Genomic DNA, 26,250 nt, shown 5'->3' with positions numbered 1-26,250 from the left:
AAACACGTGCTGATTATAGATGGCTGCTGGTGTGTGAAAAGCTTTCACCGTCAGCAATCCATAAAGGCGGCATTTTTTTACAACGTTTAACATCGCTAGGCGAGCTACAGCCACACGTGCAAGTCTGCAAAGAATTTCAGATGCTTTGGAATTTTTTCCTTAATCGTTATGGTGTCGTGAAAAGCCTGTGGGCGCTACTGAATGGCGCAAACTGCTCGGGTTGATGCGAGTAACGGTGGTGCAAACAGTCGTCGCCTTCAGCTTACCAATAAGGAGCCTGTATCCAACACGGAACATAGAAATCATCATTTTACGTTTCCACGAGCGGGCAAAGATTTCTTCCTCGACCCGTACATACGAGAGAATGGTTCGAATAGTCCTGTAGCTTCTCAAAACCAAGGTATTTTGGAAGAGCTACGTGATTATATTCGAGGTTCGGAACATTATCCCGCGGACAACAATAATAAGGGAAATTCCGTACCCAACAAAATGGCGACGTCGAGTACGAGTGGTTCAAACCAAGCAACGGTTAACGCTAACGGATTTGAAATGACCATGAATTCAACTCCCGGACTAGCAAACAAGTCTAGAGCAGCTACAACTTTAGGATCTGCTCATCTAAACAATCAACTTTCATCAATTCTCGGCCCAGGAAGTTCTGCTGTGAACGCGGTCGTATCGTCTAGAAATCTCTCTCAATCGAACTCTAATCCCACAAATTTAAAACTTTTGGCGACAAATCAACCTTCTGTAACACCCCAAGACCGGTTCAATCGGTATAACCCTCGACAGGAAATGCTACTCCACGGCTTTCGCGAAGTTCCCATCGCACCTAGAGCGCCGAACGTATCAGAACAATATGGCTCCCAGCAAGGCTTTGTTTCTGCTCAGAGTGAAAATCAGCAAAAAAGGGGGTTGAATCCCCAAACGCCGAGCCCTTATTCGCCAGCTTATTACGGCCAGGACTCGAGCACGTCGCAGACTGGCCAAAGAACGGTTAATTCGCAGCCAGATGATAGAAATATGATTACAAACCAGCAGTTTCAGTGGCAGAATCGGCTGCAGACGTCGAACCATTGTTCATCAAATTTACCAACAAATAGTTCTCCTGGCCCGCCGATGGGCCGCACACAATTGCAGGTAAGAGCAGATTATAACCATTAACGGATTGTTTACATTTATTGGTATTTTAAGGCGTTCGTAGTTTCATTTGTGGAGAGATTGTTGGCTAACTATTCCTACGGTTACAAGCAGACATACGCTTGAAATATTTATCGGCCGAATATTCATAATGGCGGAGTCGAATTAAGCGTTGGGGTGATCGAATTTCACAAGCACGCTAAAAGCAGTGCGAAGCGAGTTGTAGCGTTGCTAAAGGAAAAAAAATCTCTTCGTGAACGTACAACTTGATGCCCGGTAAGATACTTTTTGTGTACAGTTTTCAATAGAATTTAAACCTGGATAACCACCTGTGTAATTTATCTACCAGTTTGTCTGATTGGCTCTGGCGGTGACAATTTATAAATAATTGTAGACATTCTTAGACGCAGATCAGTCATTGGCCTTGAAAGGATTAATTTAGGAGACATTTATGGTTGACCTCACATTTCTATAAAAATCTTGGGATTACTTTCTTTGTCATGGTTATATAATTATTGTGCTAAGTGATTCCATAGTTACTTTTGGTCTGTTTTATTATCGTAAACAGCTTATGAGTCTTATCTCGTTGTTCTTTCAGTGTATTGTTTTAATTTTTAAAATTGGCTAATGTGTTATGCGCTGACATTTGCAGTGCAGCATGCAATTAGCTTGGTGGTTTACTAGATTGCCAATAATATTATTTAATGATGTCTCGAGATTTCATGTTTTAGTTTTGTGCCTTCAGTTTAAAGTATTGCTAGGGGATTCCTAGAGAGGCAAAATCTTTGCTGTTCAGTTTAGCCTTTGTGGTTTAATGATAATGACCAGCGACACGTTGGTGAAAGTGTGTTGTATGGACATGTCATTCCACTTTTCATTTAAAAAAAAAGTTGGAGCAGTTTCAGAGAACCTTTTCCATGTGACGAAATTATCTGTTATCAGCTGATGCTAATGAAAATTGCTCAGTCCATCCCTTGGATACTTGATTGAGAAAAATTTGTGTCATTTTGAATTTGGCCTGTTAATAACAGTCATTTACAAGTTGCCTTTTTACTTTGGCACATGTACTTAAAAAAATTAGGTGAAACTCTTGTTTTTAAAAAGAAGGGAATTAGACGAGATGTGAAAAAGGAATATTCCTCCTTTGACCCCATTCATGTTTCACAAAAGAAGATACGCTGTGTAACTACGTGTAACTGAATCATAAAGGGTTGATGGATAGAATTTTTAGTGTATGCACACAAAATAATGTTTTGGTGAATAATTGAAAAGGTTGTAAGTAAGGTTTATGCATGGTGAATTTCAGAATTTTCTGGCCATGTAAAACCCAAGTACGTGTATTTCTCCATCCAAAGGCTTCCTGCTTTAGTCTTGTTATGTGATGGTTCATCATCTATACCAGTGGTAAAGAGTTATGTATAAGTTTAGAGAAAAAACAATTAACTGTAGCTGCTGTGATGCTGTGATTGTAAGTGGCTCGCTGGTCTGCCCTAGAGTTTCCATACTTGTCAACCTTTTTATATCTGTACTGGCCTTTGTTGATGAGAAAAATTGTCTGGCATAAGACAGAGTAAAATGCACAAGTTTCCACCTGTGAAGTTGCCACAAATGGTATATTTCATGGACAAGATGTTTTTGTAAACCAAATGAGTATAAGACCTGACCTGATTCTGGGGGGCAAAACAAGGAATGTTTGAACTCAACTTGATATCAGGTCATTGAATTGCTCTATTGTAATAATTATAGTAAAAATTATTACAGTTAATTATTAACATCCCAGTCTCTTGAGCAGTTCCTCGCTCTTGTTAAAGCAGACATTTTTACTGTTCACTTCCTAAACTGCTGGAGCTTGCATCTGTGAGAGAAAACTATGCTACAAACAAAAACCTACTGTGGTTCCACTTTGTGTTTGTACCTTTTTTCTTTAATTTCATAAAACTGTTGCAGGCCGCACTTTTGTTATTATTTTATATTTGAAGGTTACGGAATGAGTCATACTCATTCACCATGTCTATTGCATTTTCTTGATGATGCTTGGGATTAATCATTCCATAACATCGATGTCTTAAATTGCAGTCCGGAAGTTTTGCCAAAATGCCTCATTACAGCTGCATGCGCACTCAAGAGTCACTTACTGGTGATTGATGTTCCTCGTGGCCCTTGAAATAAGTTCGCTTTGGATAAAGATCATTTTGAACCCACTTTGGTGAATTAAGCAATGACAAATAAGGACTTTCACAAATTTCTCCTTTTTTGTCAATTTAATGTTCATTCCTTTTAGCTACATTGTAAATTTCTTTAAGAATACAATTAGCATCTATTCGTACTAAGACTATCCGTTGAGTTTAAATTCAATTTTTTTTTGTTGAAAACAGGCATTAAAGGGTTTGCCCTAGAATTTTATTTTACTCCTATTGGCCTAATCCTTGACTAGTAATTATCAGGTTTCAAACTTGTTAGCATAGGAAAATAATAACTTGTTTAACAATCAGTTGATCTGAAAAACTGTAAAGTGCTGTAAGTGACAAGACTTGTGAACAGAAAAAATCTTGATAGCAGGTCTGGTGTCATCAAGTGTCACTTTTATTTTCATTTTGTTCATTTTGACAAATTGTTTATCTGACTCGTATACAACTTTTACCAGTGCACACATTTTAATGTTTTCTGAAATACTATTGTCTCAGTGGTTGTGTGTTTCACCTGCTATTTTAGTTGTGTTACACACACCGTATGTGGCCCAATATTCTTGAAATGTTATTGCGGTATAACTAACAATTCTTGTGATAGAGTTAATGTACTGTACACTGTACATTAATGGTGACTTTTCAGGGCAAAATTCAGTTTTAAACCTCTGTAATCCTTTGGTACAATTCACATTGTTGTGATTGTGTCTAAAAATATCATAGTGTCAGTTATATTACTTTTGTGATATTGTCACTGGAGGTAGTTGCTCCAATCTAATCTTGTACTCCAAGGTTAATTTTACCCACCTCACTTAATCACCATGGACAGATGCAGCTGCATCTTCACATTGTTTAATGATGCAGTTTAGAAGTTTAACCATTTTACCACTGGAAAAAATAAGCAATTTTAAAATTTACAAAGGAAAATATCACTCTTACAGTGGTTTGGGAAACTACAGGCAAGATTCTCCTTAATATTTGTACTTGCTACAGGTGGATCATACATCACATTTCAGGAGGTAGTTGGTATAATTCTCCATTCAGACTAAGACTCTTTTGTTGTATTGATCATGGTAACGGGAGAAGGTCATAGAAAGAAGTACATACACAAAGTTCAGACATACTGTAGTTTTATGAAATGGATGTTACACCAGGTGCCCAATAAGGGCATTTTCCAAGGTTTTTAGTCTGACTGGAAAAGTTAGAAATCCTTTGTCTTTATTCAGGCTAGACAGAAATGGGTTTATTAACTGGGTTGGTACACGTATGGTAAATTCACCATCTCAAAAACCTTTGAAAGCTGATGTTTCAAGGATTAGCCCTTTGTCAGAGGGACATTGGCTTTTCAAATTTCATTTACCATATCAACCCAGTAGATAAAGCCATTTCTGTGTTCCCCACCAACTCAGCACCAGTTTCTTTAGAAACTGCACTCCTTAATCTATTCAGGCTGCAGATTTGTTCCTATGACAATTTTAGTGCTTTAAAAGTGCCTTTGCCTGCTGCTTTGTATAGCAAATATTGAAATCATTGGAATCTATTTTTTAGAGTTGTATGAATGGATAACTCCTCCCTCGACATTCAGTATGATCTTCTCCTTGCACTTTCGGAAATGTCATGTGACCCAAAATACTAGCGATAGGCTTTACTCTGAAGTGAATTGTAACTCCCATATTGTCATCGGGGCTGTCTGAGTGAGTGAGTGATTTGTAGGCCTGCAGCAAGTGCATGAACTACAAAACTAATGTACGTTTTTCGTGAATTACAACAATAATTTATTTTTGTTTGCGGCCCACTTGTCTTTTCCATTCTTAATTTTCTTAATGAAAATAGTATGAAAGCTGTTTAAGTACATTATTGACCATAATATTTTTACTCTTAAAGGCCGGGTCAACTTCTCTGCCTGCATTAAAAAACATTCAACAGTAGTTTCCTCAATGGAAAGAAAAACGGTAGAAAACTATTTTTATCGCCATCTTTATCATGCGATTGATCAGCAAAAAATGTAGATTTCATCAGCTTGTTTGTGTTGAAATTCCCACGGCACTGTGCTAAAAAAAATTGCCAGTAATAAGAGAAAGATGAGCTCTTCTGAATTAAACAAAACCTTAAAAAAATCACAACTTAGTTTTCACATTATGTCAAAATCTTTTAGTCATCGAGTGCAAGTGTACGTTCGGCAACACTACTTCAATTTTGCTGATTGGTAAACATGTACATTATATTGGCTAGTTCGTGTCCACTGATTTCACTGATAGCATCTTTCTTCTCTTGTAATTTATTCATGCAATTTGTCGCTCCACTTTTCTTTCAAAAAATTATATCTGTATGAAAAATTAAGAAGCGGAAGCGGCCTGTGTAGGTCTGTTGGAAGCGTACTTGAATTTCAACAAATGATCCCCAAAATCGGCAAGAATTTGTGACGCGCCAGTTAGATTTTAACTGCTCAAACAAAGTGCAAATGAAACGCTTGAAAGAACTACTGCGAGCAAGATTCGGGTTTAACCTGAAGATGCAAGCAAACAGCTCCTTTGGGAGCCACCAATTCTAACCAGGAAGTTCTCCCGAACAGTGTGGTATTTTCTTGCACGTAGTGGAGAAATCAGTGTTGAAGTGATTGGTCGTAAACGACATTGTAAGCAGCTGTGTGGAGGAATGGAGATTCCATTCCAGTTAGATTTTAACAGCTCAAACAAAGTGCAAATGAAATGCTTGAAAGAACTACTTGCGCACAAGATCCGGGTTTAGAACCTGAAGATGCAAGAAAACGGCTCCTTTGGGAGCCATCATTTCTAACCACCGAAAGCAGTGATCAATAACAGGTTTCAATATGTTTCATCATTAGTTACTAAAGGTTTTCGGTTCAATTTGTGACCCCCACAAGCCAGTTTACTCCCTCTGAAAGCAATGGCCTCATGGATAAGCCGCACCCGCGATTTTGGCCCAAAACTTAAGCAAAAATGTGTGGTTTATACACAAGTCTTTACGGTACTAAACCCAGAAAGATTCAAGAAAATAAACGGGAGTCAAGAAACATTGGCTTCAAGGCTGACATGTTGATCATTTTCAAGTTCCCTTACCACTTCTTTTTTACCACAAGTTTGAGCGTGCACTCTGAGCGTCTGACAGCTTTCTACGACAAAAATTCACTGAAGTTAAGCCCTGTCCGGCAGGGTTAGTATTTGGATGGGCAACCTCAAAATATACGACTTGCTATCAGAAACATAGGACCGAAAATTCTATTTCAACACTCAAAATTGCGAACTAAGTAAGGTACAGATTTTGTTAGCCAGCCTTATGCAAAACAATTATTGATGCAAAAGTAAATAAATAATGATGCACAGTTTTAAGGAAGAGCAACAGGAGGTTTTTGGGAAGTGTTGATCGAGAATTAAAAAAATTGCCATCAGCAACAAAATTTGTGAAATGAAAACAACATAAAGTTTGTGCAGTGAGTATAAAAAGTTACCATCAGACTTGTAGCACGATACACATGTACATTAGTGGTTGCTCAAATATATTTTCCAATATCTTTGCAAGCTAATGACGAATTTCGTTCAAATTTTCTACCTTACTTGAACAGAGATTGTTGTTAAGTGATATGTTAAAAAATTATCATTTCGAAGAACATAAGAACAAAAAAATCTTCAAAATGCAAGAAAATAGTTTCAAAATCAGCGTGTAACGCGTAACAGCTAATTTGCATGAAATAGTTAAAAAAGTAAAATTTCACCCTCAATGCAATCTATGTAAGAAAATTCAACAGAGCAGAAATATTAAATAGGAAAAAATGACACTACACGCAAAATTAGAGTTCTCCACATTTATTTTTCAAATAAAGAGAATTATAATTCTAAGGACGGTTGCCCTTTAGTGCTACGTTCAATTTTGCTAAATATTGTACTTTTGGCTACACAAATTGCGAAAAAAGTGACACTAATTTCAGCTGCCACTGGTGATCAAGTTGCCTTGGGTGTTACTAACAACTGTTTGCTGTGACCATAGTTTCTGCAAAGTCAAATTTTCTCTCTCCTAGACAAGGTTATTTATCACCAGGTAATTCCACCGTTTTGGAGGTAGAAACTGCTTTATTAGTCATCAGCATGGAATCTCCATTCCTCCACACTGCTGCTTACAATGTCGTTTACAACCGATCACCTCAACACTGATTTCTCCACTACGTGCAAGAAAATACCACACTATTTGGGAGAACTCGCGAAGCAAATAACCGACTGTTTCATTGCGTTTTTCTCCGATCGATGGCTTCCATACATCTTGATAAACATGATAACCACCCACAGCTGATGCCAAAGCAAACGTTTATATGTCCAGACTTCCCTCATTAAATGACTGCGTGGTTACCAAGCAAACGTTTTGCATCATTCTCCTGCGTGTTTTTGTGCAAATTCTATCGTTTTCATTTCAATTGTGGGCCTTAGCAATGAAGATAACTGTTGTCATTCACAGGGAATAGGGAAATTGATTAAAAAGAAGCTTTTAAAAGGTATTTTCAGAGTTGATTAACTTATTAATGTCGCTGCAAATACAAACATTAGATTTCGTGTGAACAAACAACCAACTTTTTCTTTACAAGAGTGCTTTTTTGGAGTTTCTTATTGATTATTTTTTTCCAAAATCGTGCTTGAAAGTTGGGGGTGCCGCGTATATACAAGTGGGGCCTATACACAATTCTTCACAGTATTTTACTAGTAACTACAAGTCTTCTCAGGGGGCTATTTACCAAAGACATCTACCTTGGCACTATAATGATTTACGATACCAAAACAATATCATGTACTATAAGAGCTACATATAATGCCCTCGAAAACAAGATGCAGCTCAGTTGACAATTATGGAATGAAGCCCTGTGTCAAGTTACTGCACTACGACACGCACTCAGTTTCCGAAACCAGGGCCAGTGTTTGTCAATGACATTGTTACTGTTTGCTTACTTGTTTTTGTGCAAAGAACATTCCACCAATGGTAGACAACCGACAGGGATGATTAGTAAAATGATTTCTGCATGGCATGAAAAATTGGATTTACACCATGTCAAATGAACAGTCAAGTGCAAGAATAAGACCATTTTGTTTAGCTGCTGTTCTATGTCACGTGTCAAATACATCTCCAATGTGCTTAGGTGGTAAATGCGGCTTTATGACTATATTAATTCTAGTGTCATAGGAAAAGAGGGAAAGCAAAGGAACTTTAAGTGTCTAGTCTTCTAGCGCTGGAGCACTGATTGGGGACATTGAAACTGAAAACAACAAATTAGTGCAAATTAAGTTAAATGTTGGTTTTTGAGGTCTTAGTCATTGGACATGCATGTGGAAAACATTTGACCTACCTTGTGGTGAAGTCAAAGGCAATCTCCTATTTGACATACCCTTGAGGACCTATTGAAAGTGCTGTTCAGAATCCTCTTTCGCTGAAAACCATTGACAAATAACATTTGCTGGCATTAAAGTAAAGTCCAAAAAAGTCAACAAAATTGACAAATACCATTGACAAACAACATTTGCTGGCATTAAAGTAAAGTCCAAAAAAGTCAACAAATTGACAAATACCATTGACAAATAACATTTGCTGACATTAAAGTGAAGTCCAAAAAAGTCAACAAAATTGGTGGTCATCAGTCGCAAGAGACATGGGTTTACACATACCGTAAACACCGGCGTATAAGCCACACCTTTTTGCTTAAAATTTTCGGATCAAATCTGGGATGCGGCTTATCTGCGAGAACATCTAGACACCATGCCGTAAATTTGCATAAATTAACAAGTTTAGCGAAAATTCTTAAGTCTGTATAAAAATTATAGACCTGTGCAGCAAATTAATAAGAACTTCATAAAACAATACCACATTACGCATTGATCATTGCTTTTGCGTTTGGTGGCTCCTAAAAGAGCCGTTTTTGTTTGAGCTTACACAATGACTAAACCTTCTTTGTTAAAAGATCTTTAAACCGGTTTAACATTGCCTTTCTTGAGCAGGTGAACTTCACTCAGCAGGGAATCTCCATTCCACCACAAAGTTGTTTACAATGACGACACTTCGACAGAAATTGATCCACCTTGAGTGAGAATGCCTGGTTACTAAGCTAAAACGAACCAAAATGTTTGTCAGGTGTTGTTGCATGTAAATTCTAATGAGAAATGGACAGGAATGAAAAATACTGGATTAAAAATGCCAGAGAAAGATCAAATTTATGTCCTAGTCGGATTTTCATACTATTAAAAAGGCAAAATTATAGGTAAGAGTTTTAGTATTTTCTGTTTTAAATGTTAGTGCGTTAATGGGCGGGTTGACACGTGCAAGAAACTTGAAGAAACAGTGCATTTACATGTAAGACATCTTTGTGAAGACTCCACTTTTGATTTATTTCAATTTGTTTCAAATTTTTTTTCCAAAATGTAAGTTGCTAAACTCGGGGTGCGGCTTACCTGCGAGTGCGGCTTATACGCCAGTGTTTACGGTATTCTCCATCAGATTTCACGAACTTCAAAGGAATTTGTAATGTCAAGATGGGAAACGACTTGTGCCTGGCCAGTTCAAACTGGGTCGTATGAGTACAAGTGTAACCTCATTAATTTTATGGCCGGATCCATTTTGTGTGAAAGTAGTGATAGTGTAGCTACATCAATTTTCTATGTTGTAGTGTAACTACATTATCTCCGTGGGACAGTTCACTTTTGGGTCAAATGAGTGCTAGTGAAGACTAATCAGTAATTGTATGGGTCAAATGAGTGCTAAAGTATATACAATGATTTGCTAATTTTCAACAGTCAGGAATTCCACAACAGCAGTCCCCTTACATGATGATGGGCAACTCTCAGCAGCAGTCGCAATCCCAACAAACTCCACCTCCGTCATATCCACCATACATGATGCAGCAAGGAGGCATGAAGGCAGCAGGTATGCCGCCGCAATCACAACAGTACTATGGGAGCATGGCCATGGGACGGCCAACAGTGGGACAGCCAAATCTTGCTGGACAGGTGGCACAGAGAATGGGAGGTCAAATGCCAAAGCCCTCGCAGGATTACAGTGGATTTCAACAGCAACAAATGCAGCATCGATATCCTCAGGTAGCTGCACGAGAATTGTTATTTTGTTACTTCTTATAAAGCCTTCTTATAATGTCACTTGCATTATTTGGCCATCCGCTGAGTATAATACATGTACCTTATGTAGTATAAGATATGCGAGGATTTCTTTACCCAACATGATAAACCACCAAGGAGAGAGCAACACAAAACATTGGATTCTTTTTTTATAAACAGTGCCTTACCATTCCCACTAGTGGCTTATCCTTTCCACGCACATAAGAAGACTGGAAAGTATAATCTTTTGACTGTTGTAGGACAGAACTTTCTTTAGCCAGAAAGGGAATTTGTTTTCAATGAAAAGGTTACGAGGAAATTTTGTTTGCGAATTTTGCCTAATTAGCATAAGCTCCTAAGTTGTTTTTAAATCAGGCCTCCAAGAAATCAGCTATGACTATTATTATGTTATTATATTTATTATTATCTATTGTTATTGTTATTGTTGTTGTTATTGTTATTGTTATTATTATTATTATTATTATTATTATTATTATTATTATTGAATGTGTAAGCTTAAAATTGGGGTCTAAATATGTTTACTGAGATGCCTTCATATGTATCCCATTCACTCCTAGAGAAGCCCCCAGTGACAAGTAGAATTGTCTTGTCTCTCAGGGATCAGAGACCGGAACAAACAATGACGAGGACAGTATGTCTGTTCCCTTTTAATGTGATATCTGCAAAACTTGCATTTTAGCCTCAGTTTCCACAGCAAATGCAATTCATGACTCAACCGCAGCCAAGGCAACAACAACAACAGCAGCAGTCATACCCACAACCACCAACGGGAATGCCGAGAATGCCATCTTCACATCCGCAGCCCATCCTGCCAAAACCAGCCTCTGGCGACATGTTTGGAAGGTATTCCACTAACAATACAAGTGAGAATTTACCAGGACAAGAATTTGGTTCAAGTAGGATGGCAGAGCATCCACAGCATGCCATGCCATCGACACCCGCATCTTATGGCAACCCACCTCTTGGAAGGATGGGTTCATCTTCAGAAATGCTTAGCAAATACGGAAGCACCCAAGGTGGATACTCACGGGGCAACCCACCACCGTTCCCTGGTTCCATTCATGCAAGGCACACTCCTTCTCCAAATGTTACTCTAGGATCACCGTTGCGGAATGTCCCCGATGGTATGTAAATGTCACAACCAAAGGCAAAAATTAGTGATCATTTTGTTATCCTTTACGGAAGAAAGGCGATTGCGGGTGAAACCTAGTTATCGTATCTGTTACAATGGAGTTACAAGGAGTATGTTATGTATATACTCAAAGATTGAGTCCTGGGATTGAAAGTTGAATTATACTGTATGCTTTAGTAATGTCTGATCAATGCAGTGTATCGAGTCGAAATGGTGATTTGAAAGAACACTTACCCAAAGCAAGAAACGTTTGTATGTTTGTTCTTTTGGATGTCATTTCCTTTTGTGATTTTGCTATGGGAACTGAGTTTAGTTCATATTGTGGTTGTTGTTTTGTGAATGGAATGGTTTGCTGCTGCTGTACCTGCTGCTCTTTTGAGTGACCAAACTTACAGTACTTTAGTACTGTGGATTTGCTTTTTTCAGTGAACTATTTATTAAATTTTGGTGTCAACATCTTTCATTTCAAGGAACATCACCGTCTGTTGGCATGCCTAATTTTGGACAAGATAGCCCCACTTCAACAGGAAGCATGCCAACCTATCCTCCTGGAAAACTTGCTCCACCATTCGTTATGCCAGCTAACCAGATGCCAGCAACAAATAGCAGCCTACCATCAGTCAGTGTAGGAGGCTCAGGTTTAGGAGGACCAGGCGCTGCTGCTGTAGCAGGGGTGCTTGAAGGTGTTAATTCTGGGGCAAGATTTCCCAGTCCTGCCCAGGTTTCAGGGTCACCTTATGTTAGTCCTCAGGAGATGATCATGGGAAGTAAGGTGTCAGAAAACACAACTCCTTCAGGAATGTCACCAATGCAGTTGGGATCCATGATGGGAAATGTGCAAACAGGTTTGAAATTGTTTGGTGACAAAGTAATGTGACAACTGCAATCAGTGACACATTCAATGTGAATGGGAGGTTTTGCTGGGTATTGTCAATGGTGAGCCAGTGTAAATCTTGTACATAATTATTTGATGCAAATATTGTATCAAACTTGTGAAATTAATAAATATAATACTACATGTAGCACAGTAGGTTGACTACAGTAGCTTGAACTCTGTATGCAAATTATATAATAGTTTTTCTTTATTATTTCGATACACAACACTAATATTATAATGCTAACGCTATCATTTGAACTATAATGTACACTGTGTATACGATTTACAGTAGGTGTGAACTAATTTTCTGACTACATTTACCACAATCTTTCCTTGGTTGTAGAGCAGCAAAAGCTAGGATTAAAGTTTTCAGACGCAGCTCAAGGCCTCACTCAAACAGTTTATTCTTTTATTATTTGTCTGCATAGATGTCTCCTTGCAATAATTATTGATCTTTGTTGTAGCTTTCACATAAAAAAATTAATGACACTCCTTGATGACTTTGTAGGACGTGTGCCATCACCTACACTGAATGAATTGCCGACAGCAGAGGATGTTGAAGCAATGATTGAATCTATGAGGGCAGGAGAGACATCACTGCCTACGGACAATGGTGAACAGCCCCCATTGCAAGGATCTGCTCCACCGTCAGTGAGCTCATTACCACCTACAATGGAATCGTCTCCTTCACGGCAACAAGTGTCTACTGCCCATGGTATGCTCAAAATTTGTGAACTTACAAAGTGACCAGGCTGAGCTTCAATATGGCTCAATGTAGCAGTAGAGGACTTGGGGGAATGCAAGACAGTTGTGTGTCTTGGGTTTTCATAACTGTTGAGAATTCTCCCAACTCCCCAAGTGTTTAGATGAGGCTATGTAAACAAGGAAGAAGTCCTGTATTGCTTTTATAAAATATTTCTCAAAATAAGACAAAATAGTGAAGGAAAATGCTGGTTTTTTTACTTCTTGATTGAAACAGATTTTCTTGATACATGCTCTTGCTTCCTACCAGCCAATCAAAATGTGCATCTGACAACACCTAACCAATCAAAATTTGTGATGTCACAGCCGTGTTTACATACTCTCATCTAAAACACAGCTATTGACCAATGAGAGTGCACGTCCTATCCTAATTATTTTCTAATTATTAGTGGAGCACTGCACTGGTATCGCAAAGGTTATGGGTACAAGTTCCATTCAAACCTAAATTTTTCAGGCTTTCTTTTCATTATTAATGACTTTATAACCGAGAGTGAGGTCCTTACAGCAAAATCTCAAACTGAGGCCTTGCCGCATTGACTGAGCGACAGCACGGTCAATACAGCTAGGGCAAGGCTTGAGATTTTGCTGTAATGCCCGAATGGTCAAGGCTTTAAATTGTTTATTATATGGCTAACAGAACGTTTCTAAAGAAGAACAAACTAATTTGCTTAATCCATAATTGGCCATTCGGTGTTACGGTAGAATAATGCCATAGTGTTTAGCTGCTCTTAGCCAATCAGAGCATGCGTTATATTGGCCAGAAACACTAGCCATACACATTATGTAATAATGCCAAAATAATAGTCATCATTGCAACTATAAAAAATCTTAACAACTTTGCCCAACTGGTGAAGGGCCACTGGCTGACTAATTAGTAGTAAAAGTAAAGTCTTTTTACAAGCCGAGTAGCCCATCAGAGCAGGAGCTTATCCCGCTTTCTGTGGCATGAAGCGACTAGGAGTATTTTTTTTACTCCCCCCTGGATGGGATGCCAGTCCATCGCAGGGTTACCCCGAGCATTTTGCCGGTGCCCAGTTATACACCTGGGTGGGAGTAAAGTGTCTTGCCCACGAACACAACACAATGTCCCCGGCCAGGACCCGAACCCGGACCACTCGATCCGGAGTCGAGCACACTAACCACGAGGCCACCATGCCTCCCACGACTGGTTAATTACAGGTAGTATTATCCAGACCAACTCCAGTTAGTGGTGAGTGCAGGACCGAAATCATGGACCTTGCCACCCTAACTACTTGGTAATGCAATATATACGTTCTTTTTTTTGAGGGGGTGGGGGGGGGGGGGGTTCATACATGTCATTTACTCTGGGGACTGTATCATGCTTCAGTGAACTGGATATCCATTATTTTAATGCAAATAACACCCAAAATGAACTGCATTATGGGATTTGTGAAAATAGCGAATTAGCCATAATTAGTTGACTGACTGACTCATTGATAAATCGCTTTATCGCTTTCAATTTACTTCCCCCCCCCTCCCCCCCTTATCTTTGCAGGTCAAAACAGCAGTGGTGAGACCCAACAGCACAGCAGCAACTCCAACCTTGACATGTCTGCTATGATGAAAGAGGACCAGTCAGGGTCACCTCAAACTTCACCTCTGTCCACATTCTCTGGCCTTTCTCCTGGGGTTTCTCCGTCAGGCGTGTCCATCACATCATCATTCGATGATCTGGATGAAATCAATCCGTCGTTGCCCAACAATCCCATCTCTATGGTAAGACTTTCATACAGCCCTTTAAATCCAAAACTCCTAGGGGTTTCAGTAACGTTTGAAGTAGATGCCTGGGCTGATCAATGTACATGTAAGCGGCGGTCACTCCTGTCTTTTACGAGGGTTTGAGTGAAAATCAAGGCAGAGTGGCCGGCGTTGAGGGACAACATTTCTAACAACATACACGGCGGTATAGTCTTCAAATGAAACCCCTGAACTCCACTTGAGAGGATCTTGTTGCGGAATGATAACTCACCAAGGGATTTTCAAGTTGAAATTACGACCAATGATTTTCAGTTACTGTATGTCCAAAAATGCCCGTAATTATATTTGCGCCCACTTGCTACCTGTCTGCAACAATAAGTAAGTTTGTAGGGGGTTATAGTTATTTTTTGGTGAGGGTAAATTTTATGCTGCTGCTTATTTTATATTTGAGGACTGGAGGGTGGGGGACAATTTGTGAGGTTGATTGGTCTGTATTCTCAGATGCGAGTAATAGGGAGTTTTAGCAAAGACGACGGCTACAGCAACGAAAACGTTAGTCCAAAATATAACTTTGCGCTATCGCAAGTATTTCGCGATTAATCCGTTTTGTTCACATGGTACAATACAGGCGAACTATGCTGTAAATGGATGGGTACGAACGGTTTTAAAGTCAAAACTGAAAATGACTTTTTCATTGTTATATGCTCACGTTGTCGTCAAAACCTAAAATTTGGTGATTTCACGTTGTTGTTTTGTGGAGTACGGCAAAGAAATGCACGGAAATTCGTGTTGCACGTGCAGCACGAGCATTTTTCCTTTTTCAACCAATAATATTATTGCTTTGTGGCGTTGCCGTAGCCGTACCCGTCGTCTTTGCTAAAACTCCCTAGTGTTGAAGCTCGTGAGAAGAGCAAGGGGGACACATTAATCACTGCATTTCTGGGCAGTATCTGATGTTTTTACTTGTTTTTGTTGTAGTCCTCCTATCAGTTCCCATCATCAAGAGAACCCCAACAGCAGTATGAAAAGGCAAGTGTCATCCTTCCCTTTTTCTATTTTTCCACTTTGGAAGGGGCACCAAGAAAGAAACGTAATGACCAGTATGTACAAACGTGTTCTGGGTGCGCGTGGTCCGGTGGCATAAGATGCAGGTGTGGTTGCACCACAGTTAACCTCCCTCACCCACTTACTGTTGGCTGCATTTGTTTTCTGTCCCAAATTCAATTTTACTATGCTTTGCACCGGTGGCTCAGTTGGTTAAGCATCGGGCTGCCATGCGGGAGTTCGACTCCCGGCCGGACCTACTCTGACTGTAAACCGGAGGTCCCGTCTCGTAGCCCTTGTTGGAAACCAAATAGTATGGGAAGTTAAAGAACCCACTCACTTCTCGAAAAGAGTAGGGGTTTTTCCGTAAATCGACTCCCAGCAAATTACATGTGCTTCTTAGGAACTTCACGAAAGCCACTTGTGTGTTTGAAAGCTCACTAATGATAATTACAGAGAATGATTTTTTCTACCAGTTAAAGTTCTTACCATGTTGAGTTTGATTGAGTGTTTTCAAGAGTTGTAGAATTGAGTTCCCGTGATAAAAGGAAAGAGCGCTTACGCTTTAAAAAAGGCAGTTACACTTACATATTTTTCTTTTTCATGCTACTCGAATACAACGTTTCTTGTTTTCTGTTACTCTTCATCTTTTAGTTCTCCAAGTTGTATGAAGTTTCTGATGAACTGGAGAGGAAAGAGTTTCTCGACAAATATCAGGCATTTATGAACAGCCAAGGTATTGTTAAAGAGACTATCGTATTATGTTCGGATTCTTTCATTTGTGTTCATGGTATTCAGTAGAAATAAAATTAATGTAATAAATAAAACCATGAGAACAGCCAGGATGTCGGCCAGGATGGTCTCGAAACTCGAATGGCAATTTATCACTAGTCCACGAATTGGAATGCATGAGGCAATTTCAACTCATCACTCAAATTGGTATTTGTCTTGTCTGTCTCTTAGGTACCCAGATCACGCAGGTTCCAGCATTTCAAAGGCAGCCTCTCGACCTTTACAAGTTTTACACGGCTGTCAGGGAAAGAGGCGGCGTACAGGAAGTAAGTTACCTGTCCTTACCATTTTCCCTCCCCCTCCCCCTCCCCCTCCCCCCTCCCCTACCCAAATCTTCTTGCTCAGCACTGTTCTCTCTATTTACAGCCGTCAGCATTGATCCATGGTTCCCTCCTTTTTCCCCCGCCGTCTTCACCAGATTGACGTTATCCCACGCATTTTCGGCATCTCCACCCTTTCCTACCATTGGTAATTTGGTATAGATCCTTTTTGCAGCTTTGTGCTTAGTTACGTGGCCTTTAAATGAAAGCGAGGCTGTAGTTGACCTTGTTGTAATACAGACCTCCCTGCTGTTCTTATGTTAATTATTTTATTCTCATGCTAATTATTTGGAATTTTCATAAGAAAAGCACAGTGAGGTTTCTATCAAAGCAAGGTCAACTCCAGCCTCACTTTCATTCATAGGCCAGGTCACTAAGCACACAACTGTGAAGTGGTCTATTGTTTCCTGTTTTTCCAGCACTCTGTTGATCAAATTCTGTTCCCGATGCCCTGTGTCTTCACTTGATATTTGCCGTTTAGGAAGCATTACTTGTTATCTTTCACACGTGCTTTTTTGGTCAGTGAGACTCAATGAAATTTATTTTTAGGTGGTCAGAAGAAAATTATGGCAAGATGTTTTGGAGGAGCTAAACCTGCCAACAGACTCGCCGAGTATTGTGAATGTTCTTCGAATCCAGTACTCCCGATATCTATTGTCTTACGAAATGAAACACACCAAAACTAATTCCCTCGACGACATCAAGATAAACTTGCTAGAAGGATCAGGTATACCGCCTCCAAATGCGACCGTGACATGTTCAGAGGCAATAATACCAACCAGTAGTCTTACACAGAGTCAGAGACCAGCCGACGCTTCTTCTGTTCATGCATCCCACGGTTCAATGAAAATAGAGTCTTCAGCGGGCCTACCCGCGGGCTATAATTCAAGGGATGGATTTGCGGAACCCGGCTTCGACAACAGTAATTTATTTCCCGATTTAAGGGACGTGACTGGCAATTTCCAGTTGAATCAATCGACTTCATCGAATACCTTTGGAATGCCTCAATACCCGTATAGTGGGGATAACAGAAGACATAGCGTGCCAAATCTACCACAGGGAGCGCTCCCTTCGTACATGATGTCGCAGCGTAACATGTACCCCAATCCGTCATCGATGTCGCCATTCTTTCAGCAGTCCAGCTCACAGACAGGACATCCACCAGCCGCCAACTACCATCATTCGCAGTACCAGCAACGTGCAAGCCCATCGTTTATGGGACCTCCCTCGTCACCTCACTCCATGATACCCAATGCAAGTTCCCAAGAGAAAGTACACCCGTCATGGGGCTCACAATACAGCCCTTCGACCGAACCAGAGCACATGGTTGATTATCCTCCTGGGGCCCATAGCCTAAGAAGCCCTCGTTTGTCCAGTAGCCATCAACCTCAGTTTCCTCCGGCTCCACCATATGGTTCTTACCCAAGTCGCCAGCAGGGCCCGTATTCAGCGGCCACTCCACCTTATCGTCCCATTGCTTCGCCGTCTCCCTCTTCGAGGCAGCAGGCTATGGCGCAATCAATGCAGGCCGCACAAAAGGCGAAGTATCAGCATCAACAACAACTACAGTCTCAGCAACAACAGCAGCAGCCTCAAGCTCATACTGCTGCTATCAAAAGAGATGCAACATTCCCACCTGATTGCGTGGAGGCTTCAAGACCAGTGTTTACCAAGAAACGCAAGCTTACGTCCCGTGACTTAGGTACGTTGAAATGTATTTTACTCTACCGACGAAAACCCTCGGTATTGAGAAAATCTGTCCGATGTCTTGAGAACCACATATGGCCGTCGTCCCCGACCTCATTTTCAGGCAAAACAGAGCAACATGGGCCGGTTATTAATGTACACAAGACTCGTTGTTACATACCTACACTTTCACTTAACAAAACGGGCACTGTAATTGGTTGATTCTTGGACACGTGCTCCTAATCAAATTCAAATGTATCCCGACCGGGATACAATTCTGCCAGTTGTTGCCCGCGTTTGTTTGTTTTGCTGCGATTGTTGAAGGGAAAACACTTAATGTCTGGTTTCTCAGGAAACTAGTTAGCTTTGTTTTCCCTCGAGACCTGGTGCCTGTTTCTCGAAAGTCCCGAAAACGTTCCGGGCCCGAAAAGCCATTTGTGAAACTGAAAACCGCTTGTTTTGGAAAGCCGATCTTTTAACATGTTTTCAAGGTAACAAAAAGAAAAATGACTGTGAAGTTTGACGACTTCAATCCTCTCCTTTAGTGAGATACAAAGGGAATTGTGACACCCGAAAATGGCCCGTAAAGTTTCGGGACTTTCGAGAAACGGGCCCCTGGCCCCAGTTGTTTAAAAGGTGGATAGCGCTATCCACTGGATAAATTACTGTCCAATGGATAACTCATTTGGTTTTGATAGTTTTTATCTGCTGGATGGTGATTTATCCGGTGGATAGCGTTATCCACCTTTTGAACAACCGAGGCCTGACGTTTCCCTCGGGACCTTACACCATACATTAAGTATGGGTTATTGACCAAGCGTGAGGTCAAGATGACTGGATATTGGCCAAGTTCTTTTTTTGCGTGTTTATGGACCGAGACGAAGTCGAGGTCCATAAACACGCAAAAAAAGAACGAGGCCAATATCCAGTCATCTTGACCGAACAATCTTGGTCAATAAAGGATTTATTATATGACTTAAAACACCAAAAAATGATCTTTGATCTTGCGGGACCAAGCGAGAAATCCCGAGCGGGCAGTATCGCTCCATCTTGCCCGCTCGGGTAGCCAATTAGAGCGCGCGATTTGGTCCATCTTGCCCGCTCACGGAGCTAGTCATATAATAAGTGTATATTAATACCACGTTAAGTGATATGACAGGTTACCAATCAAACTTAACCCTCCAATTAAGAGAAAAAAAGAAATCCCAGGAAGGTAAGTGGCGTAAACATGTGACAACAGTGCAAAGAAATTGGTGGAGTTTTAGCCAACGTTCGAAAGCAATCCTCAACTCGTTTGACACGATGATGACTTAACTTTCTCTTAGAATTAATTGCGGCTGTGGACGTTAACTTAAGTAGTATTTATTAGTGCTCTTTTGCCTTCACAGGCCCCGTGGAAGCTTGGCGAGTCATGATGTCATTAAAATCCGGATTGTTATCCGAGGCGACATGGGCGCTAGATACCCTGAACATCTTGCTATACGACGATAACACCGTCACCTATTTCATGTTGGCTCAGCTGCCGGGTCTCTTGGATAACCTGATCGATCACTTCCGGCGGTATTTGGTCGAGATTTTCGACACCTTTGGCGAGAGTGAAATAGATGTCGGTACAAAGGTAGTGGAGCAACGAAAAGAGGGGGAAAGGGAAGGTGTGAAGGGTTCAAGGCTGGAAGAGGGGCAGCTGGAAATTGAAAGAGTAAACCTCAATGCCAAGCGAAGTTTTACGGCCGTTCTCGTTGGATCCACGTTCGAGTTTAGCAAGGAAGGATTTCAGAGCGGAGCGAGTGATTGGCTCATGGGGGGTGGTGATACTACACTGCATATTCAAACGCATATCGGATCCATGCCAGGCAGGGATTTTGTCGAGAGTAGCGAATTAAAAGGAGTGGAAAGAAGGAATAATACAACAGACATAAAAAAAGAGACTGATAATACACGTTTTTCTGAACTTGAAGAGTCAGAGGCTTTTTGCGAAGACGTGTTTTGTTCCGGAAGGAAGAAGTGCCTCTCTAATTGCGGTGATTTAAAACCTTTTTCGACTTGTCCTGCGTTTAAGGAGGACTTCGATTCTAAAACTGAGGTTAGTGTGAAGAGGGAAGAGTCGTCAACAAAGGCTCTCGAGGCGGAAAAAAGTGGCGACACTTGCGGCAGTCAACAGGAAGAACTGTTCACCAAACGATTAAAAAAAGAACTTGACTTAGACTTTGATTCTGAAACTGAAGATTCTGAATCAGACAGATACATTCAGACAGAAGTTGTTTCTAAAATAAACGTGAAAAGGGACCCTGTTATCGAGGAACAATCTTTCGGCAAAGAAGATGCTCCACTTTGCTTGAGAACTGAGAGCCAAGACGCCGTGTCACGGCGTTGCCTTTGCGTGTCAAACATTCTTCGAGGGCTTTCGTTTGTTCCCGGAAACGACGCCGAGATGTCTCGTCACGCGGGCTTACTGTTAATCGTTGGTCGTCTGTTACTTCTGCATCATCAACACGCCAAGCGTGTCCCTTATCGTCACTCTTATCTCCAAGATGAAGTCGAGTTGGAATGCCCCAGCGATGACAGGCAGGACTGGTGGTGGTACTGCCTGGAAGGATTGCGTGAAAACGCATTGGTGATCACGGCTAACGTGGCAGGCCAGCTTGACATGTCTCTGTACCCTGAGGCCATCAGCGCCCCTCTCCTGGATGGGTTACTGCACTGGTTCGTGTGTCCGTCTGCTGCTGCACAAGACCCAATGCCTACCGCTACTCCGGGTACCTCACTCTCTCCCAGGCAGCTTGCCCTTGAGGCTCTGGCCAAGATGAGTATATTGGAGTCAAATGTGGATATGATGCTCTCCTCTCCTCCGTTAACCCGCGTGGAGGAGTTGTATGCCATGTTGGTTCGTCTCGTAGGCGAGAGGGGCAACCCTGTGACCCGTGAACTGGCGCTTGTACTTTTGTCCAACCTTGCGCAAGGAGAGAATTCTTTTGTTGGTTTTGGCGACAGCAAAGCTTGTATATCAATGTTGCTGGAATTCATTGAGGACGCGGCTACCAACATGAGTGCGTATTCCTCAGGAAGCGCCTTGGCGCAGGCGGGATTCCATTCGGAGAACTTTTGCGGCACAAGCGTTGACATGTTACGTAGGGCCGCCTCGACGCTGGTGTGTTTGGCGCGTATTCGCTCGAATCGAGCGCTCTTCCTGCCCTTTCAGCAGCGTGTCTTGCGTTTAGCAATAATGAGGATCCTGGACAATATGATCACCAGTCAGTTGGCGGAGATCCTGTTTTATTTATCGAGGTGAAACGTAGCGAGGCGAGCGAAATACACGCGCGCGCAACGTTTGCATGGTTAGCGATTATTTTCATAATGGGCGAGGAATTTATGAGCCATGAGAAAAACAACTTTGCTCTCTAAGAGCAAGGTTCATATTTTTTTGTTTTGTTGACTGGTGTAGCCTTGGCTCAGCCATAAAATAGAAAAGAAAAACTGATTTGATTGGTATTATGTTCATTGGAATTAACAAGATTAGTTACCAGTTAAGAGAGTGGGATAAAATGTACTTGGCTTTTATAAGCGTGTCTTTGCATTTCCTAAACATCACATTCCATAAGTTCGCCTTGACATACCCGCAGTCACGGACACTTAATTTCACGTTAAATTGTGAAACAGTTTGAGTTGTTTCACTTTACTTGACGCGTCGATTAGAATATCGTCTTACTCTAGAAAAATTGTCTTGCATCCTTTTCACTGTGCGACACAAGGTTTCTCAGAAGCGTTCGAATGCTAGTGGTCGGTTTTTTTCGGTTACATTTGTTTCAAATCATTAAATACGTTACTTATCCGTTGTATTATATGTAAAATTTTGACTGTCCATAACATAAGAAGTATTTCTGGGAAAAAGGAATCTTTTTGTAGATTTGACGAAACGAGACAGTTAAATTTTACAGTTTTTGCTATTCCTGTAGAGTACCGAAAGAGAGGCCAGGTAATGTTTGATATAAAAAAAAATACGTGTAAAAAATAGCGCCTCGATAGATGACTATGTTAGGAAGTGTTCCGTCAGGTAGAGTATAAAAGTGGAAAGGAAATATTAAAAATGCCAATTTTTCACATCTGTTTGGGCTTTTACCCTCGCTTAGCATCACCCCAAGATAACTAAAGGCGCTGTTACACTGAAATGTTTCGCGCAACTTGTCTGGCAATGTTTTGGCGATATTGTGGCGGGACAAGTTGGATGAAACATTCCACACTATAGCATACCCTGCAACGGCCAAAATCGTTGCGACACAACTTGCAAGAGCCGTTACCGAAAGTAGAATTAGGTTCTACTTTTCGTGCAACTTGTCTCGCAACGATTTTGGCCGTTGCGGGGTTTGTTACACTGTGAAATGTTTTGTGCAACTGCTCCCGTCACAGTGTCGCCAAAACATTGCGAGACAAGTTGCACGAAACATTTCATGGTGCAACATGGCCTTAAGGACGCTTTCCATCTGACAGAACTGACCGGCCGAATCGAAGGACTCTCTCTCCAACACACTTCGAGAATGACATACTTCTTTGAGCTATTCTGAGTATTTCATGATCATTCCATTTTGTTTACATTGTACAACATGGGCGAAGTGTCCTATAACAGGATTAGTACGGCCGAATTTGATGTAAAGAGTGAGACTGAAAGATTCACTGTAGTTTGTCCACGTTGTCGTCAAAACCTTAAATTTGGTAATTTCATAGTAGTTTTGACGAGTACATTGACGAGTACGGGAGAGAAATGTTAAAAAATGCGTGCCGCACGTGCAACGCGATCTTTTTTGTTCTTGTAACCAATAATATTACTGCTTTTTGGCGTTGTCGTTGCCGTAGCCGTCGTCGTTTCTTAAAGTGCCACTATGATCAAATTTTTACCTCACGATTTGTTAGGCGTATCACAAAGAATTCCATGAAAGAATGAAAATGCCGTTTACCGTTTGCAAATACCTGCATTCGTTCCAGAGATTTTAAGTTTGAGAAATGTGTAAAATATGCAAATGAGATGACTGATGATGTCATACTCTTTACCCAATATTACATCGAGTATATAAATAGAGCTATCTTTGCCAATATTTGCAGCGCAGACCATTGAAACTTGGTTGGCTAATAGTTCTACAGAAAACACACCTACGGCTATAAAACATTTTGTTCTCATGGCAACTCACTCTTTTCCAGTCCCCACCCACTTGATTTCAATATGTAAGTGATCTTCAGCTCGAAAAACGTTAAACTAGATCCTCCGTGAGGGTGCACTGGGTTGCCTGTGGTACGTGCAGCGTTCCAGGCAAATTGTGACTGGCCCACGGGCCGATTACGGGCTTGCAAAAACAAAGCAAAAGGTAATTAAAAAACCATATAATAAACTACTTACTAACCGAGCTAGCTCGAGCCGTACTGGGGAATATTGGCCCTGGGTCGTTTTTGTACGGACCTCGCTGCGTTTGGTCCGTACTGCCACGACCTCGGGCCAATATTTCCCTGGCAGTACGGCCCTCGCGCTCGGTTAGTAAGAAGTTATTAAGGGGTCACCCAGAAGTCATACCAGCAGAGGCCCTTTGGCTCACAGGTCCTCACACGTTCGTACGACGAAACACATCCTTTTCTGAGGTTAAAAACCTGGCTACTGGCCTAACTCTTTTTCCTACTTTCCCAACCGCGAGAAAACCGCGGTAAATCAGCCATCGCCAAAACATGTTTTTTTTTCTCAAAAAATATTTAAAGTTAGGGGGAAAAATACATCATTTTAAAGCTAAGAAAATAAGCTTTCCAGCAGCATACAACTTATTTACAGACAACTGAAACATTTTATAAAAGCGAAAGTCGAACGAAAAAATTTAAGAAAAATAACAGTAAAATATGTTTTTTAGGCAAAATTTGGTCATTTTAGCGTTGATTACGAATTTTTGGATGCAAAACTAATATTTTCTGCAATTTATCTGCTTTCTTGGACTTAAATTCGACCGAAAACTGATAAGGCATAAATATTTTTAGATTTTTAGGAATAATAGATAACGTGGTTCAATGCGTAATGTGATAATGCGATAGTGTCAAATTTGCGACCCATTGCTAACGGCAACGGAAGCGATCGCATTACGAATAATTAACCTCTGTTGCCAAAAACCACCCAAATAACAGTCAGTGTAAAACGCAGACTGCAGACTGCAGACTAGGGATAAAATGCAGACTGAGGGTAAAATGCAGACTGCAGACTGCAGGTTAATAAAGTAATAATGAAAAAAGAGTTATAAGAGTGTTAGTAGCCGTTTGTACTTTCACACTGAAACCCCAACACCGCTCCCATCGCTTTGGTTGCCCCACCGCATGTTTTAAATCCGGATTTTTATCGAACTCTGTAAGAATTGAAGCTGTTTGAATCCTTGTTGTTTGAAAAAGGACAGTTTCGTTAAGTGAGTTGCTTTTAGGCAAAGAAGTCACCACCCCGTAATTCAACTGTCCATTTTGCTGCACTGAACAAAGTAATCGAGTAATTACCCCGGGGGGGGGGACTCCCATATGAAACAGACGGGGATGCTCGTCGGAAATTTTAAATTTAACCCCTAAAGGAGACCAATCTAGGCGTGGCTTAAGCAAATCTTGACCCCTAAAAGAGACCGTTTAAAAACACAAAAATACGACACGCAATGACTTTTAATGATAAAAAGGCATAATCATCGAATGCTTTTATCTAAAAAGAAAATTTAAAAGGAAATTTGATATCTGTTTCTCTTCGCGTAATTCTGTGTTACTTCGCGGAACCCTAAACGAGACCTTGGTGGCATAAAATATTGGCGCTTTGCCCGGAACACCCTAAGCGAGACCAAAATCCAAAATTTACACCCCTAAGCGAGACGACGAGCATTCCCGTCTGTTTCATATGGGATTCCCCCCCCCCGGGGTAATTACCCAAGAACTCAATTTCTTTTGACACGCATGGCTAAAGTACCAATTAACAAAGACAGAGATAACGTGGATTTTGCAACCATTTAACGTTTCAATTCAGTCGGCTTAAGCCAGTATGACTGGTGTAAAAATTTCTTATTAGGATCCTTTCATTCGCTTTCGTGTACGTTATGTTTATCCTTTAGTTCACAGGTTCGTTTGTTTTGCATCTGGAAGATGTAATTTTCAATTATAACCTCTCCCTAGGGGTTATCACGCATAGCTTAACCAATGAAATCCCCGCGTCCTAATTGCTCGGAATACATGAAATTCTTTGTGCATTTCGTTGCACCGAAAAAAGACAACCGAGATTATTCAGGTATTCGAAGTAATAATTGTTGGTTTTTCGATCGATTTCCCTCGATGTACCGGTGTGACAAATAATTTGGAACATTGCAATGCATCTGGAAGCGCAAAAACAAAGCACAGATGATTTCAACGCGTACGATCGCATCCCCAAAAGGTGCAGCGACCTGCAGTCATAATAATGTGAGTTGTTGACAGATGTGAAACAGGA

General features: G+C 40.9%; 1 protein-coding gene across 1 annotated transcript; it reads left to right on the top strand.

The window, feature by feature from the left end:
* Positions 1–22,878, top strand: LOC137996622 (AT-rich interactive domain-containing protein 1B-like). The gene is made up of 11 exons (XM_068842126.1): positions 1–1,140; positions 10,109–10,411; positions 11,127–11,571; positions 12,050–12,424; positions 12,965–13,171; positions 14,735–14,955; positions 15,916–15,966; positions 16,636–16,717; positions 16,945–17,039; positions 17,643–18,795; positions 20,168–22,878. The coding sequence occupies exons 1-11, from the start codon at positions 202–204 to the stop codon at positions 22,066–22,068; spliced, it is 5,772 nt and encodes a 1,923-aa protein (XP_068698227.1). The 5' UTR covers positions 1–201; the 3' UTR covers positions 22,069–22,878.
* Positions 22,879–26,250: the final 3,372 nt, after the last annotated feature.

The sequence above is a fragment of the Montipora foliosa genome, chromosome 3 (genome assembly GCF_036669935.1).
Source record: "Montipora foliosa isolate CH-2021 chromosome 3, ASM3666993v2, whole genome shotgun sequence".
In the NCBI taxonomy this organism is placed as follows: domain Eukaryota; kingdom Metazoa; phylum Cnidaria; class Anthozoa; order Scleractinia; family Acroporidae; genus Montipora; species Montipora foliosa.
Note: the sequence above shows the minus strand (reverse complement) of the source record. Positions and strands in the feature narration are given on the sequence as shown.

What these genes read in the sequence shown, in the direction of transcription:
- LOC137996622 (XM_068842126.1), top strand. Translation starts at nt 202, where the DNA reads ATGGCGCAAACTGCTCGGGTTGATGCGAGTAACGGTGGTGCAAACAGT. An exon ending in TGCAGCATCGATATCCTCAG is followed by an intron (nt 10,412 to 11,126) that starts GTAGCTGCACGA and finishes CTTGCATTTTAG; the next exon opens with CCTCAGTTTCCACAGCAAAT. An exon ending in CCCAACAGCAGTATGAAAAG is followed by an intron (nt 15,967 to 16,635) that starts GCAAGTGTCATC and finishes TTCATCTTTTAG; the next exon opens with TTCTCCAAGTTGTATGAAGT.